The sequence below is a fragment of the Taudactylus pleione genome, unplaced genomic scaffold (assembly GCF_031769625.1).
Source record: "Taudactylus pleione unplaced genomic scaffold, aTauple2 ptg000352l, whole genome shotgun sequence".
NCBI lineage: Eukaryota > Metazoa > Chordata > Amphibia > Anura > Myobatrachidae > Taudactylus > Taudactylus pleione.
Window position 1 is genome coordinate 15,970,001 of NW_028284753.1, and position 14,523 is coordinate 15,984,523.

Consider the following 14,523-nt stretch of genomic DNA (forward strand, 5'->3'; position numbering starts at 1 on the left):
TTATTGAGTAGAATGTTATTACTTGTATGCAGTGTTGTAGCCAGTTTTAACCAGTTCTTCGTCGGGAAGCTACACAATGTGACCTTTGGAGGACTGACACATACCCCTGATGACACCGTATGAACTGACCAATGACCAGATTGACCAGAAGCAAGAACCAATGAAAACCTGCCAACTTGTCCCTTTGTTATCTCTGTAACCTGTAAGGTGTATAGGCTTGTGTCCTGACCCCAGTGTACAGACATCTTCTTTGCGACTGCAGACTTCTGGACTGAATGACTGTATACTGGGACCAGTGCGCACGGGTATGTATCGGCTGTACTTATTGTATAGTTATTGCTTTTTACTCTAATTGTTAAACTTACATCATGTTACCCCTTTTTACATAAATAACTTTTGTGCTTTGGAACCACATGATTAGACTGGAAAGCAATTCTTTCTAATGCGACTTGCACCGCAAAATAGCGTCTAAAGGGCATTCATAAAATATATATATATTATATATATATACACAATATTTGACCGGCACTCTGCTGACCACAGCGGGCCAATACCTTGCCCAGGGTGCCCACCACGTAGGGCAATGCCACATGATACACAAGAAACACCAAGTGGCACTACAGGGATTCTTCAAACTGGTGTAAACAACCGTGTTTATTCAATGTTTTGGGGTTCTGTGACCCCCCACTTCATGATGTGTGTTCCTGAAGAAGGGGTCACAGAATGCGCCCGGCATCTATTCTCCGTCTGCAGCGCTTGGGGGTTGCCCGGCGTATCCGTAAGTGCCGGGCATACCACCAAGTATGACGAAAAGGGGACGCGTCTTATAGACACGCCCCCTTTTCAATGGACACGCCCCCTTCTTGGGCGCATGCACAAAGATGCCCTCTCTAGCTCCGGCACCCTGCCTGCCGCCGGAGCTAGAATGAACACTATATATATATATATATATATATATATATTAGGGGTGTGCACCGGACACTTTTCGTGTTTTGTGTTTTGGTTTTGGATCTGGATCTTTCTTCGTGTTTTGGATCTGGATTGGTTTTGCCAAAACCACCCTTCCGTGTTTTGGGTTCTGGGTTTTGTGTTTTGGATCTGGATTTTTTCTTAAAAAATAAAAAAAAACCGCTAAAATCACATAAATGGGCCTTTTTTTGTTCCTACGCTATTAATAACCCCAATAACATTAATTTCCACTCATTTCCACTCTATTCTGAACACCTCACACCTCACAATATTGTTTTTAGGCCAAAAGGTTGTACCGAGGAAGCTGGATGACTATGCTAAGCGACACAAGGGGGCGGCACAAACACGTGGCCCATCTAGGAGTGGCACTGCAGTGGCAGACAGGAAGCCAATCAGCGTTATGGTGCCCATTTGCATGTAGCACGAACCCGGGAGATCCGTGCTACATGCATCTGTGTGATTGGCACAGAGCAATGACAGGTCCGTGAGACCCGTCTGTGCTGCTGTGGTAAAAAAAAAAAAAAAAAACCTGTGTAAAAAAAGAAAAAAATGGCGTGCACCCCCCCAAAAAAGAGCAACCAGCCCCGGGCATTAGTAACCCAGTGCTGGGTGTGCTTAAATACAGGGGACAAACGACGTAGGGGTCCCCTGTACTTAAGCACAACCAGCACCGGGCTAGTCAGAACCAGCGCTGGTTGCCAAAATACGGGGGACAAACGACGTAGGGGTCCCCTGTATTCTGCGCAACCAGCTCTGGGCTCTGATCCGGTCCTGGTTCTGGAAATATAGGGGACAAAAAATGAGTAGGGTTCCCCTGTATGTTCCAGAACCAGCACTGGACTTTTTCTAGCGGGGGGCTGATGCCACAGCCAGGGGAGCCCTTTCACCGGGCCCCCCAGCCGCAGCATCAACCCTGACCGCTAGTCAGCCCAGGCCGGGGATCCCTGGAGAGCTGGGGACCCCCCCAATAAAGGGGTCACCCTCTCCAGGGCACCCCAGGCCCAGGCTGATAGCCCGGGGCTATCCCCGCCACCCCTGGTGGCGGTGGGTGGCGGGTTGATTGTGTGGTGTGGTGTAAATAAAGAATATCAAACATTGTCTTTACAAGTAGAACTGCAAGTCCCAGCTAGCCTGCCCCGCATGCTGGTACTTGGAGAACCACAAGTACCAGCATGCAGGGCATTAAGGGCCCACTAGTACCTGTAGTTCACCTGTAAAAAAATGTTTAAAAAAAACACAGGACACACACACCGTGACAGTATAAGTTTATTAAACATACATACACACACACACACACACACACATGTACACATACTCACCTATGTAACCCTGTAGCATCGGTCCACTTGTCCGGTAAAGTATCCATAGGGGACCTGTGAAAAAAAACATACTCACCATCTCCTATGCGAGGTTCTGTCCTCTTCGTTCCAAAGTAGGCATCCCCGGACTTGGCAAAAAAAAAAAACGAAAACGCGATCCACGAACTTAGTACCGTTCTATAGAACGGTACTTCCCGAATGAGAGCTTAGCGGCGGGGTATCACCATGGAAACCCCGCTGCTAAGCGTTCATTGGCTGAGAGAGGTCATCTCCCGTCTCTCAGCCAATGAACGGCTCCCTCCATTGTAGTCAATGGTGGGAACCGCAGGGTAAACTTTAATAACCAACCCTGCGGTCTCCCAGCATTGACTACAATGGAGGGAGCCGTTCATTGGCTGAGAGACGGGAGATGGCCTCTCTCAGCCAATGAACGCTTAGCAGCGGGGTTTCCATGGTGATACCCCGCCGCTAAGCTCTCATTCGGGAAGTACCGTTCTATAGAACGGTACTAAGTTCGTGGATCGCGTTTTCGTTTTGTTTTTTTGCCAAGTCCGGGGATGCCTACTTTGGAACGAAGAGGACAGAACCTCGCATAGGAGATGGTGAGTATGTTTTTTTTCACAGGTCCCCTATGGATACTTTACCGGACAAGTGGACCGATGCTACAGGTTACATAGGTGAGTATGTGTACATGTGTGTGTGTGTATGTATGTTTAATAAACTTATACTGTGACGGTGTGTGTGTCCTGTGTTTTTTTTAAACATTTTTTTACAGGTGAACTACAGGTACTAGTGGGCCCTTAATGCCCTGCATGCTGGTACTTGTGGTTCTCCAAGTACCAGCATGCGGGGCAGGCTTGCTGGGACTTGCAGTTCTACTTGTAAAGACAATGTTTGATATTCTTTATTTACACCACACCACACAATCAACCCGCCACCCACCGCCACCAGGGGTGGCGGGGATAGCCCCGGGCTATCAGCCTGGGCCTGGGGTGCCCTGGAGAGGGTGACCCCTTTATTGGGGGGGGTCCCCAGCTCTCCAGGGATCCCCGGCCTGGGCTGACTAGCGGTCAGGGCTGATGCTGCGGCTGGGGGGCCCGGTGAAAGGGCTCCCCTGGCTGTGGCATCAGCCCCCCGCTAGAAAAAGTCCAGTGCTGGTTCTGGAACATACAGGGGAACCCTACTCATTTTTTTCCCCTGTATTTCCAGAACCAGGACCGGATCAGAGCCCAGAGCTGGTTGCGCAGAATACGGGGGACCCCTACGTCGTTTGTCCCCCGTATTTTGGCAACCAGCTCTGGTTCTGACTAGCCCGGTGCTGGTTGTGTTTAAGTACAGGGGACCCCTATGTCGTTTGTCCCCTGTATTTAAGCACACCCAGCACTGGGTCACTAATGCCCGGGGCTGGTTGCTCTTTTTTTGGGGGGGAGGACGCCATTTTTTTCTCTTTTTACACAGGTTTTTTTTTTTTTATTTACCACAGCAGCACAGACGGGTCTCACGGACCCATCAGTGCTCTGTGTCAATGACACAGATGCAAGTAGCACGGATCTCCTGGTCCGTGCGTGCATCTGTGTCATTGAAATACACAGCAGCACAGACGGGTCTCACTGACCCATCTGTGCTCTGTGTCACTGTCAATCACACAGATGCATGTAGCACGGATCTCACGAGTCCGTGCTACATGCAAATGAGCACCATAATGCTGATTGGCTGAGAGCCGTGACAGACGGCTCTGTCAGCCAATCAGCACTTTGCCCATTAAAGGCAAAGGCATTTTTTTTTAAATGGCCGCTCGAGGCAAAACCTCGAGATCCGACAGCAGATCTCGAGGTTTTGCCTCGGGAGAGGGATCCGGGGCAGACAGGGAGATCCGAGCTTGGGCTCGGATCGCCCCGGATCCCCGAAGTTCGGGTGGGTTCGGTTCTCAGGGAACCGAACCCGCTCATCCCTAATATATATATATATATATATATATATATATATCGTTCGAATGGCGGCACTCCGTAAAAAACAGCACACAAGTCAGTGCATAGTATAAACAACGTTTCAGCGCTTTATTTCGCGCTTTTGTCAAGCCAACATAACATACAAAGACACATTACACTTACCACTATAAATACAAGACAAACCCATCAGCGACGCCGACTCGCGGTCCCGAAACCGGAAGTGACGGAGACCGGAAGTGACGTCACATACCCCCGTTGTTATAGAAACCCACAGTAGAGACAAAACAACATTACAAATAACACATGACAACGATACCACAATAAGATAGTTACAATGTGACTGCATGGAATTATCAAAAACTGTATCACTGTTTACCAGACAATCGATAGTTAAATAGATACCATCGATACCTTTAAAGGGGCACAAATAAATGAACATGATCAAACTACATGGTAAAAACTGCCGATAACAATCAAAACACGATGTAGATATATGTGAAATATAAACATTGTCAATCAGTGCAACAAACTGTGCCTTACATGATAACCGATCTAATAAATAAGAGGTATACTGCTGACATACTAGTATAATGGATATAACATAACCCAATTTTCAGTTAAATGCATAGGAAATCACTAGATAAAACAATGTAAACCCAGAGTCTCATTCAAACCACGTGGGGAAAGAGAGTCCAATCGCATAATCCACTGAGATTCACATTGCAGTAATCTACATGCTCTGTCGCCCCCCCTCTCTAGGGGAGGTACGTGATCTATGATACGATAGCGCAAAGTTGAAAGATTATGTTGTTCTGCAGCAAAATGCCTGGCCACAGGCTGCTCACTAGTGCCTGTAACTAGTGCTGCACGAATGGCAGAACGATGCTGCGCCATCCTTTCTCTGAGGGTACATTCTGTCTTACCTACATAAACTTTGGAGCACGGGCATGTAATAACATAAACTATAAACTTAGTTGTGCATGTCAAAAAATAACGAATGTTGTACTTCTTACCAGTATAGGGATGAAAAAATACTGAGCCTGTCTGTAAAGAACGACAGGTGGTACAATTAAGACACTTAAAACACCCCAATTTTGGAGTGCCCAAGAATGTACTACCTTTGATGTTAGTTTTACCCAAAGAAGTTACATCATTGTGTACCAGAAAGTCCCTCAGATTCTTACCTCTACGGTAACAGGTCATAATCTTAGTATTCTGCAATGGTTTTAGAACATTGTCAGTTGAAATAATAGGCCATAACATTTTGGCCTGTTTGTTGATAACAGGACTCATATGGTTGAATTGATTCACCCACAAGTGTTTGTTGCTCAGATTGCTTTCTTTTTTAGAATTGAACAACAACAATCTATCGATTGGTATAGCTAAAGCTTTCGCCTTGGCACAATTAAGAATAGTTGTAGTGTACCCTCTCTCTAAGAATTTGTCATACATAGCATCCAGCTGACTAATACCTTCCTCTCTATTCCTTGCGATTCTCAATGCACGTAAAAACTGAGAAAAAGGAAGGGCATTCTTAAGAGGGATAGGATGCGCACTCTGAGCCAGCAGTATGTTATTTCTATCTGTGGATTTTTCAAACAGTGAAAGAACTAAATTGCCTCCACTATTCGTGATGGTGACATCCAAAAAATTCACGGACTTTGTGTCAGTCGTGTATGTAAACTTGACAGGGTTATTTAACCTATTATGGTTCTCAATTAGATCTACAAAAGCTTGTTGGGGACCTCTCCATACAATAAATAGATCGTCTATATAGCGAAAGAAAGCTCTAATGTTACTAGCTACGAGGGAGTCAGAAAAAAACACATCCTGTTCTATGGCGAACATAAAAGCGTTGGCGTACGATGGGGCCACATTGGATCCCATCGCACAGCCCGACACCTGTAAATAGTACGACCCATCAAATGTAAAGTAGTTACGTGTCAACACCAACTCCAAAAGCTCCAAAAACAACTCAATGGAAGGACCTTTGTAGTGTGGATTATTCGTAATCAACATTTTGGTGGCCTTGAGACCATCACAATGGGGGATACATGTGTATAAACTGCATACGTCAACTGAGCACAGAATACAATCCGTAGGTAACCCCGTCAATGAAGTTAATGCAATTAATAAGCTGTTAGTATCCTTCAAATAAGTAGGTCTGGCTTGAACACATGGTTGCAAAATAGCATCAAGATAGGTGGACACGGTCTGAAACAAAGAACCGCGGGCTGCGATGATCGGTCTGCCCGGAGGCTTAACCGGATCTTTGTGAATTTAAGGGGGTTAGATATAAAAGAGGTCTAATAGGAAATTTGACCTCCAAAGCTTTTTTAATCGATGGTGAGATTAAACCCTGTGAACAAGCCAGAGACAACACACTATCCAGCTCTCTTTTAAATTCACACGTAGGATCTTGTGACAATTTCTTATAAGTGGTGACATCGCTGAGCTGTCGCATAGCCTCCTCCTTATAATCACACAAATTCAACACTACAATAGCCCCGCCTTTGTCCGCTTGGCGGAAAACCACATCATCGTACACTGATAAATTCTTTAAGGCAATTAGCTCATCTTTATTTAAATTCCAATACTTAGGTTTATGACAATTAGGATTGTCCAGTACGGCTCTGTCCAATAGACGTGAAAAAGTTTTTATGGACGCATTATTACTGACTGGATCAAAAGAGGATCTTTCCTGCAATCTGAGAAGTTGTGGAGGCAAATCAGGCACCCTAGATGCCTTGTCTGAAAAATGCTCTTTGATCTTAATACTCCTATTCAACATATAAGACTCTTTTTTCCACTGTATTTTATCAAAGGGTACCGTCGGAACGAATGATAAGCCCCTACTCAAAACTGAAAGTTCACAGTCAGTCAATGTCCTATTGGACAAATTAAAGACTAGATCCTGCGACCGCTGGGTGGTCTTCCTCTCCCTTTGGTTCTGCTTACTTCGGCGGGTACGATGGGGCCAAGATCTAAAAAACGCGCTTTAGCGCGTTTACCCACTGTAGCTTCACCTCGACCTTTAGATCGAGATCTTGTGGCGGCATCTGTATCACTTTCAGTCATAACTGTATCATCTGAGGTGTCAAATCTTGATCTATCAAGAGTGCGTCTAAACAAAGGACGTTTGTCAGATTTAGAATAAGCTCCAGTTAGCCAATTATATACCCTCTGGTGCTCGTAATCGAGACCCACCTTCTTTTTCTTCTCGCTCTTAAATCTGATAAGATCATTTTTATATAAATCTAATTGGGAAGCTAATTTAGCTAGCCAATCACATTGATTATCACTCGTTAAAGTTGACAGATGAATATTTTCAAATAAAGTGATTTTTTCTTTAGCCACATCAATCTCCCTTTTAGATTCCTCGATCACTAATAACAGTAGGTCGAACGAACATTTGTTCAAAATCGATGTCCATTTCTTACAAAAATCAACATTATTCCGTCCAATCGTGGGAATATTCTTTACTCTAAAACCACGGGGGATTTTTTTCTCCTTGTAATAATTAGACAGTGTCAACCCATGATAAAAGAAATCAATCTCACGTTTCTTTAGCCGTACCAGATCATTGAATAAATCATGTATTGAAGGAGCTGGAATATGGTCGCTTGGATTGTCAGTGAACAAAATACTTTCAGCCTCAGACTCGGAGTAACTGTGAACAGAGCCCCGTTCCAACACAATTCTGGGTTGAAGATTTTCAGCAGTATCAGCCATCTTTAAGATGCAGCAATTAATCGTTCACACAGAAAGGTGATAAGTATCCAAGCAGCACGCAGCAGTCTCGTTATTACTCCCACAATCGATAATATAGTCTCATGAACATGGTTTTTAATCAGAAAAGGCAGAGTCGAATCATCATAAACAAAAAGACACACACAGTATATACACACACACACACATATATATATATACGTATATATACATATAGATATATATATATATATATATATACACAGTATATATATGCATACATATATATACGCATACATACATATATATATATATACAGGTTGAGTCTCCCATATGCAAAATGCTTGGGACCAGGGTTATTTTGGATAACGGAATATTCCGTATTTTGGAATAATTGCATATCATAATGAAATATCTTGGGAATGGGACCCCAATATATACACAGAATGCATTTATGTGTTATGTACACCTTATACACACAGCCTGCAGGTCATTTTATACAATATTTTTTATAATTTTGTGCATCAAAAAAAGTTTGTGTACATACATGAAATTCATTTATGTTTCATATACACCTTATATGCACAGCCTGAAGGTTATTTTATACAATATTTTAATAATTTGTGCCTTAGACAAAGTTTATGTTAATTAAACCATCAAATATCAAAGGTTTCATTATCTCAGTCATGCTGAAAATATTCCGTATTTCGGAATATTTGGATATGGGAGACTCAACCTATATATATATATAGCACCCTGCCCTCCAGGAGGAGGGCAAAAAGCGCCCTGCCCTAACAGCCTGCGGGAGCCGTTCTCACCCGCGGGACGCAGTGTCCCGCGGGTGGACAAACAGGCGGTGACCCGGTCACCGCCGGAGAATAGACGCCGGGCGCATGCGCCCGGCGTCTATTCTCCCTTTCTGCAGCGCTTGGGGGCTGCCCGGCATGTCCGTAAGCGCCGGGCACGCCCCCAAGTATGATGAAAAGGGGACGCGTCTTATAGACACGCCCCCTTTCCATAACCACGCCCCCTTTTCGGGCGCGCGTGCGCAGAAGATTGCCCTCTCTAGCTCCGGCGCCCTGCCTGCTGCCGGAGCTAGAGGAACACTATATATATATATATATATATATATATATATACATATGTACTGTATATACACACACATATACATACAGTATATATGATAAAAAAAATTACAATAACAATTACGTACCTGAGAGACTTTACCACTTAAAGAGGAGGACTTGTGCGGGCCATACATGGGGCGATTTGAAAAGGTACAACACCTCGGTACATTGTCAAGTTCAGCCTGATGCATCGCATGCTGCTGTGAATGGTAAACGATGCATCTTACAAGATGCTTTGTTTACCTATTTAACAGCATGACGAATCGCAGATCTTATGGATTTTCCATAAGATCTATGATGCCGATGTACGACGGCGGGGACACGCATCGCCGTCATACAGAATGCCAAATCACACACAATGTGCACAATTGATCGTTGTGATCGATCGAAATTGTGCACATGGTATGAAAAATCTTACCGTGTATGGCCGGCACAATGTGGAATGTGTGGATGGGGGAGATCAGGGGAGGGGGGGTCGGGGATGCCGCGAGTGGGGCGGGGGGGTCAGGTGTGCCGCGAGTAGGGGAGGCAGAGGTTCCCCAATGGGGAGGGGGTCAGGGGTGCCACGAGTGGGGGGGGTTCAGGGCTGCCGCGGGAGGAGTGTAGTGATGGGGAGATGGAAAACAAGCCGATGGGAGAGGAGACGAATAGGAATCAGGAGGGTTGCTTTCGTTGCTGCTTGCTGGAGCTGGGTGCAGGCAGGCGGGAATGCTGCTCCAGGAGGAACATACACCGGCCTCCGCATGTCAGTGTGACCGGTGTTTTGACTTGGAGGAAGGAAGGGTGACAGTGGGAGGAGCTACTCCTGGACTGCTGCTGGCTGTTGCCACTGTATGATTCCTGTCTACAGCAGCACAGCCGTTTAAAAAGTAGGTGTTGCAGACCCATTTTTTTCTGTCCCTGAATCCTCGGGGCCCGTCTGAACCTCGGGGCCTGTTACTGGTGTCCCCTTTGTCTCCCCCTGTTGCCGGACCTGCATATCACACTACCCCCCTTCATATATCACTGTCCCTTCAAAGATCACACTGCCTCCCCCACAGATCGCCCTGCTCCCACACACAGCCCCTTCCTACAGATTACACTGGTCTCACACACAGCCCCTTCTCAGATCACATTGTTGCCCTCAAAACACAAACCCCATCACTGAGGACACTGCCCCCACACACAACCCACTTCCTTTCAGATCATACTTCTGCCATGCACACACACAGGCTCTTACTTACAGATCACACTGCTTCCAGGCCTGGGCCTGTAGAAAGCCATCCCATTAGTTTCAGGGCATGGCCTAATCTGGGTAGGCCTGGCCACACTGCTGCTCAGCAAACAGCAACGTGTGCTGTGCTTTAGAGCCACTGGCTGCTGATAGGTAAGAGGGAGAGAGGGGCAGCAGACATGGCCCCCGCCAGGCCTCTCCATCAAGCCTGGGCCCAGGTAAAAAGTACCCACGCCCATGGCCCCAGTGCAGCTCAGCACACAGCAGCATGTGCTGGGCTGGAGAGGCACTGGCTTCTGACAGATAAGAGGGAGGAAGGCAGTCGGTGGACCCAGACCCCCGCCAGGACCCTTCATCAAGCCAGGGCCCAGGTAATTAGTACCCGCTCTCCCCTCTCGGCGTCCTTGCCTGGGTCTACAAACAGCCTGTCCCCCTTACAGATCACACTGCCCCGGGCCCAAACTGCCCCCCCTTCCTTACATATCACTGCCCCTGGTCCCACACACAGCCCCCGTACAGATCACACTGCCCCCACACAGGGCCAGCTCCAGCCCTAGCCGCGCCCTATGCGGCGAGGGACTCCTACGCTCAACTCTCGAGCATGGCCAAGCCGTGCAAGGCCAAAAGTGGTGTGACCTAATTACCATAAACCACGCCCCCTAAATGACGTTATTTGGGGGCGTGCCTGTACGGCATGCCTCCCATTCAACGTCAGGCTGGGGGCGAGCCCAACACTAAGTCAGTAGCTGGGCTGCACATGCTTGGCATCCATTCTTGTTCCCAGGTGCCGGCACTGCCACACAGCTGCGGCTGTGAGGTGCCCAACATCCCGACCACCGGTGGAACACTTCGTCCCGCAGTTGGAACAGTGGGACAGTTCCCGAAAAACATGAACAATAGTAAGACAGAAGAACGGATGTACTCCTGGCATAGTTAATTTCTGGAAGTAAAGCAAGGGCACCATATCTGATGATCTGTAGAGAGAGTATTGTTTAAAAGGGAGGTTATATACTTCATAGAGGAGATGTACTATAACCGGTCAGGAAGGGCAGAGTAAGTGGGACATATTTGTCTACTTTTGAAAATGCATTTCAGGGAGATTGTGAAAAAAACACCTATAACAGCTCAAGTGGGCGTATACTGCTACATCTGAGAGGTGTGGCATGAAATTGATTTACAACCAAATGTAAATGAGCCCCAAAGCAGTTAGTAAGATCTATTTATTGATGAAAATACACTTATACTTATCAGAAAATACATGTAGCCATAGGAATCATTTTGCCTTATAACCAATGCAGGGACATGATTCTAATGATCCCATTTGAATGTATATATATCTGTGTTTTCTATATAACAGCTACATAATGGGACTAAGGTACAATCAGGGAGATTGCTAGACTCTTCAGGGAGTCAGGGAGATTGCTACTATTTCAGGGAGTCTCCCTGACAATCAGGGATAGTTGGCAAGTATGAAGTGAGAGGGTGAGGGGATTTCTATTGTTTGGCTATTAGGAGTTTAGAAGCATTAAATATATGTGTAATCAATTTGTTGTCAGATTTAGACTCTGAACGCAAGGGCCCTTGCAGGAGAAGCACTAGCGGATCCTTAGGAACAGTGCAGAAGGTGACCGCTGACAGGTTAACTGCCAGTGACCAAAACTGCTGGATCACAGGGCATTCCCACCAAATGTGGAAGAAAGTGCCCACCATACCGCAGTTTCGCCAACACTGGTTAGACGAATTTGGATACAAATGGTGTATCTTATCAGGGTGCATAGGGGAGGGGCCCTAGAGTGCACACCCTGAGCACAATGGGGCAGATGTATGAAGCTGTGGAAAGTGATAAAGTGCAGAGTGATAAACGACCAACCAATCCGCTCCCACCTGTCATTTTTCAAACACAGCCTGTAACAGGACAGTTGTGAGCTGATTGGTTGTGAGCTGATTGGTTGGTCGTTTATCACTCTGCACTTTATCACTTTCCACAGCTTCATACATCTGCCCCAGTGTGAGGTGCTACCTGCTGAGACTAGTAATGCTACAAGCATACAAAGAGAAAAAATGCAAATGCACACTCTAACCATGCTAAACCTAATAATAATATTGCTATATTGCATCATAGAGGTTCTTAGCACATAATAATGGCCAAAATACAGGGCACGGGAAACCCCGAAGGCCAACCCAGCAGAACCACCCCATGGCATAACACTAGTGCGAGATTGCAAGTCATGGTTAAAGAATTATAAAGAAACTCCTATGTTAAGTCTTACATAAGTAAGAGGCTATAATTAAAAGTGTATGAAGTGCTACATATATAAAAAACAAACTAAAGAAGGGGAAAAAGTGTACATTATGATGCCATGAAACAGTCCAGCCACACCAGCCCAGAGAGCCCTGCGCCCCAATACTAGACCCAAAACTGACACACAGCATATATATAGTAGGTCTTACCCTCACTGTGCCTTATTAAATGTGCAGTCTTGGAGTGCAAGGACTTTTTGCTAATTAAAAACACCCAGAAACAGGTGGGAGGGGTGCTAATCAAGGTAGAAGGAGCCTCTTCCTTCTAGTGTAAATACATACACATAGTTCAGAATGCATAGGGAGAGGGGCCCTAGATTGCACACACGCTATGCACAATGTGAGGTGATACCTGCTGAGACTAATAGTGCTACAAGCAGAAAAAGAGAAAAAATGCAAGTGCACACTCTAACCATGCTAAACCTAATAATAATATTGCTATATTGCATGAAAGAGGTTCTTAGCATAATAATGGCCTTAATTGTAGGCCCTAACACTCCTATGGAACAAATACAGGGCTCGGGACCCCCCAGGCCAACCCAGCAGAACCGCCCCATGGCATCACACTAGTGCGAGATTGCAAGTGAATGGTTAAAGAATTATAAAGAAACTCCTATGTGTTAAGTCTTACATAAGTAAGAGGTTATAATTAAAAGTGTATGAAGTGCTACATATATATATATATGACATACGGACTCCCACTTCCCCTTAGGGGCAAACGCAGGATATTTAAAGGGGGGTTATATATATTATAAAGAAACTACTATGTTTGAGGGCTCTATTTATTAACATTATTTTTACTAAAATAAAGTGAAAAAGGGTGTTTTCACATCCTTTTCACATTATTTTAGTTTCACCTGTATTTATTACAGGGCAATTGGAGTAGAATTAGTAAAATTCTACTCCAACCCCCAGTATCACTTATTTTTAGTAAAGCAGATCGCATTTCCCATAATTGTAATGGGAATGTGATCTGTGTGCAAGTTACTAAAAATAAATTGTAAAAAAATACCGGGGGAAGCCCTGTGATAATAACGCCACCTGGAGGTGGCGTTATCCAGGGTCGCCCCCGGTTACCGGGCTCCCACTCTGCTCTAACGGGGAGAGCATAGGCGGGAGCCGGTACCAGTAATCAGCTATGTGGTCTAAATAGACAGCAAGCTGATTGCTGTAAAAAAAAGAAAAAAAAAATTAAACATTTTTTTTCCCACTTACCTGAATCCAGGGACCGGTGATCGGGCCTCCGGTGATGGCTCCTCTCCGGTCAGCTGGTCTCCCACAGTGCACTGGGGCCCGGTCATCAGGTGATCGGGCCCCAGTGCAGTATGGGAGATCACCTGATCGGGAAGCCCGGAGACCACCGGAGGCCAGGAGGATGCAGGTAAGTGTAATGAAGGGAGGGGGGGGTAGCGGGAGGGCGGAGGGGGGGGTCGCGGGGGTCCGCGATCGCGGGGGGCGGGGCTTAGCGCCGGGGGCGGGGCTTAGCATCGGTGGGGGGGTAGTAGCGGTGGTCGGTCGGCGCATGCGCGGGCTCTTAGTCGCAGTATTTTTTCCGAAAATACCGCGACTAGAGTGCGGATGGGATCCGCAGGGACAGAGCTTTATCGCAAGCTCTGTCCCTGCAAGGGATTTATAGTAAATCCCTGTGATATTACCTGAATTCGCAATGCGAATTCACTCGGTAATATCACACTACAATCCGCATTCAATATGCGGATTGTAGTAAATAGAGCCCTGAGTCTTAGATAAGATAGAGGTTATAATTAAAAGTGTATGAAGTGCTACATATAATTAAAAGTGTATGAAGTGCTACATATATATATATATATATATATTGTGACACAGTTAGGTTAGGGGGTCCCTCTCCTGGGTAGAGGACTCCTTCCTTACACACACACACAGCAGCAGGGGAGCAGCACACCAGTCTGGATGCAAGT

At 45.9% G+C, this 14,523-nt stretch overlaps 2 protein-coding genes across 2 annotated transcripts in view; both read right to left on the reverse strand.

Annotated features, from left to right (window-relative positions):
- Positions 1 to 12,756, reverse strand: part of LOC148508681 (cyclic nucleotide-gated channel alpha-2-like) — a 260,462-nt gene extending 247,706 nt beyond the window's left edge. The window contains exon 1 of the mRNA XM_088444227.1: positions 12,737 to 12,756. The gene's annotated coding sequence lies outside the window, so the exon portion shown is untranslated. The remainder of the gene's footprint in view (positions 1 to 12,736) is intronic.
- On the reverse strand, positions 4,874 to 6,124 carry LOC148508682 (uncharacterized). Its single transcript, XM_088444230.1, has one exon. It carries the CDS (start codon positions 6,122 to 6,124, stop codon positions 4,874 to 4,876), a length of 1,251 nt encoding a protein of 416 aa, XP_088300356.1.
- Positions 12,757 to 14,523: the final 1,767 nt, after the last annotated feature.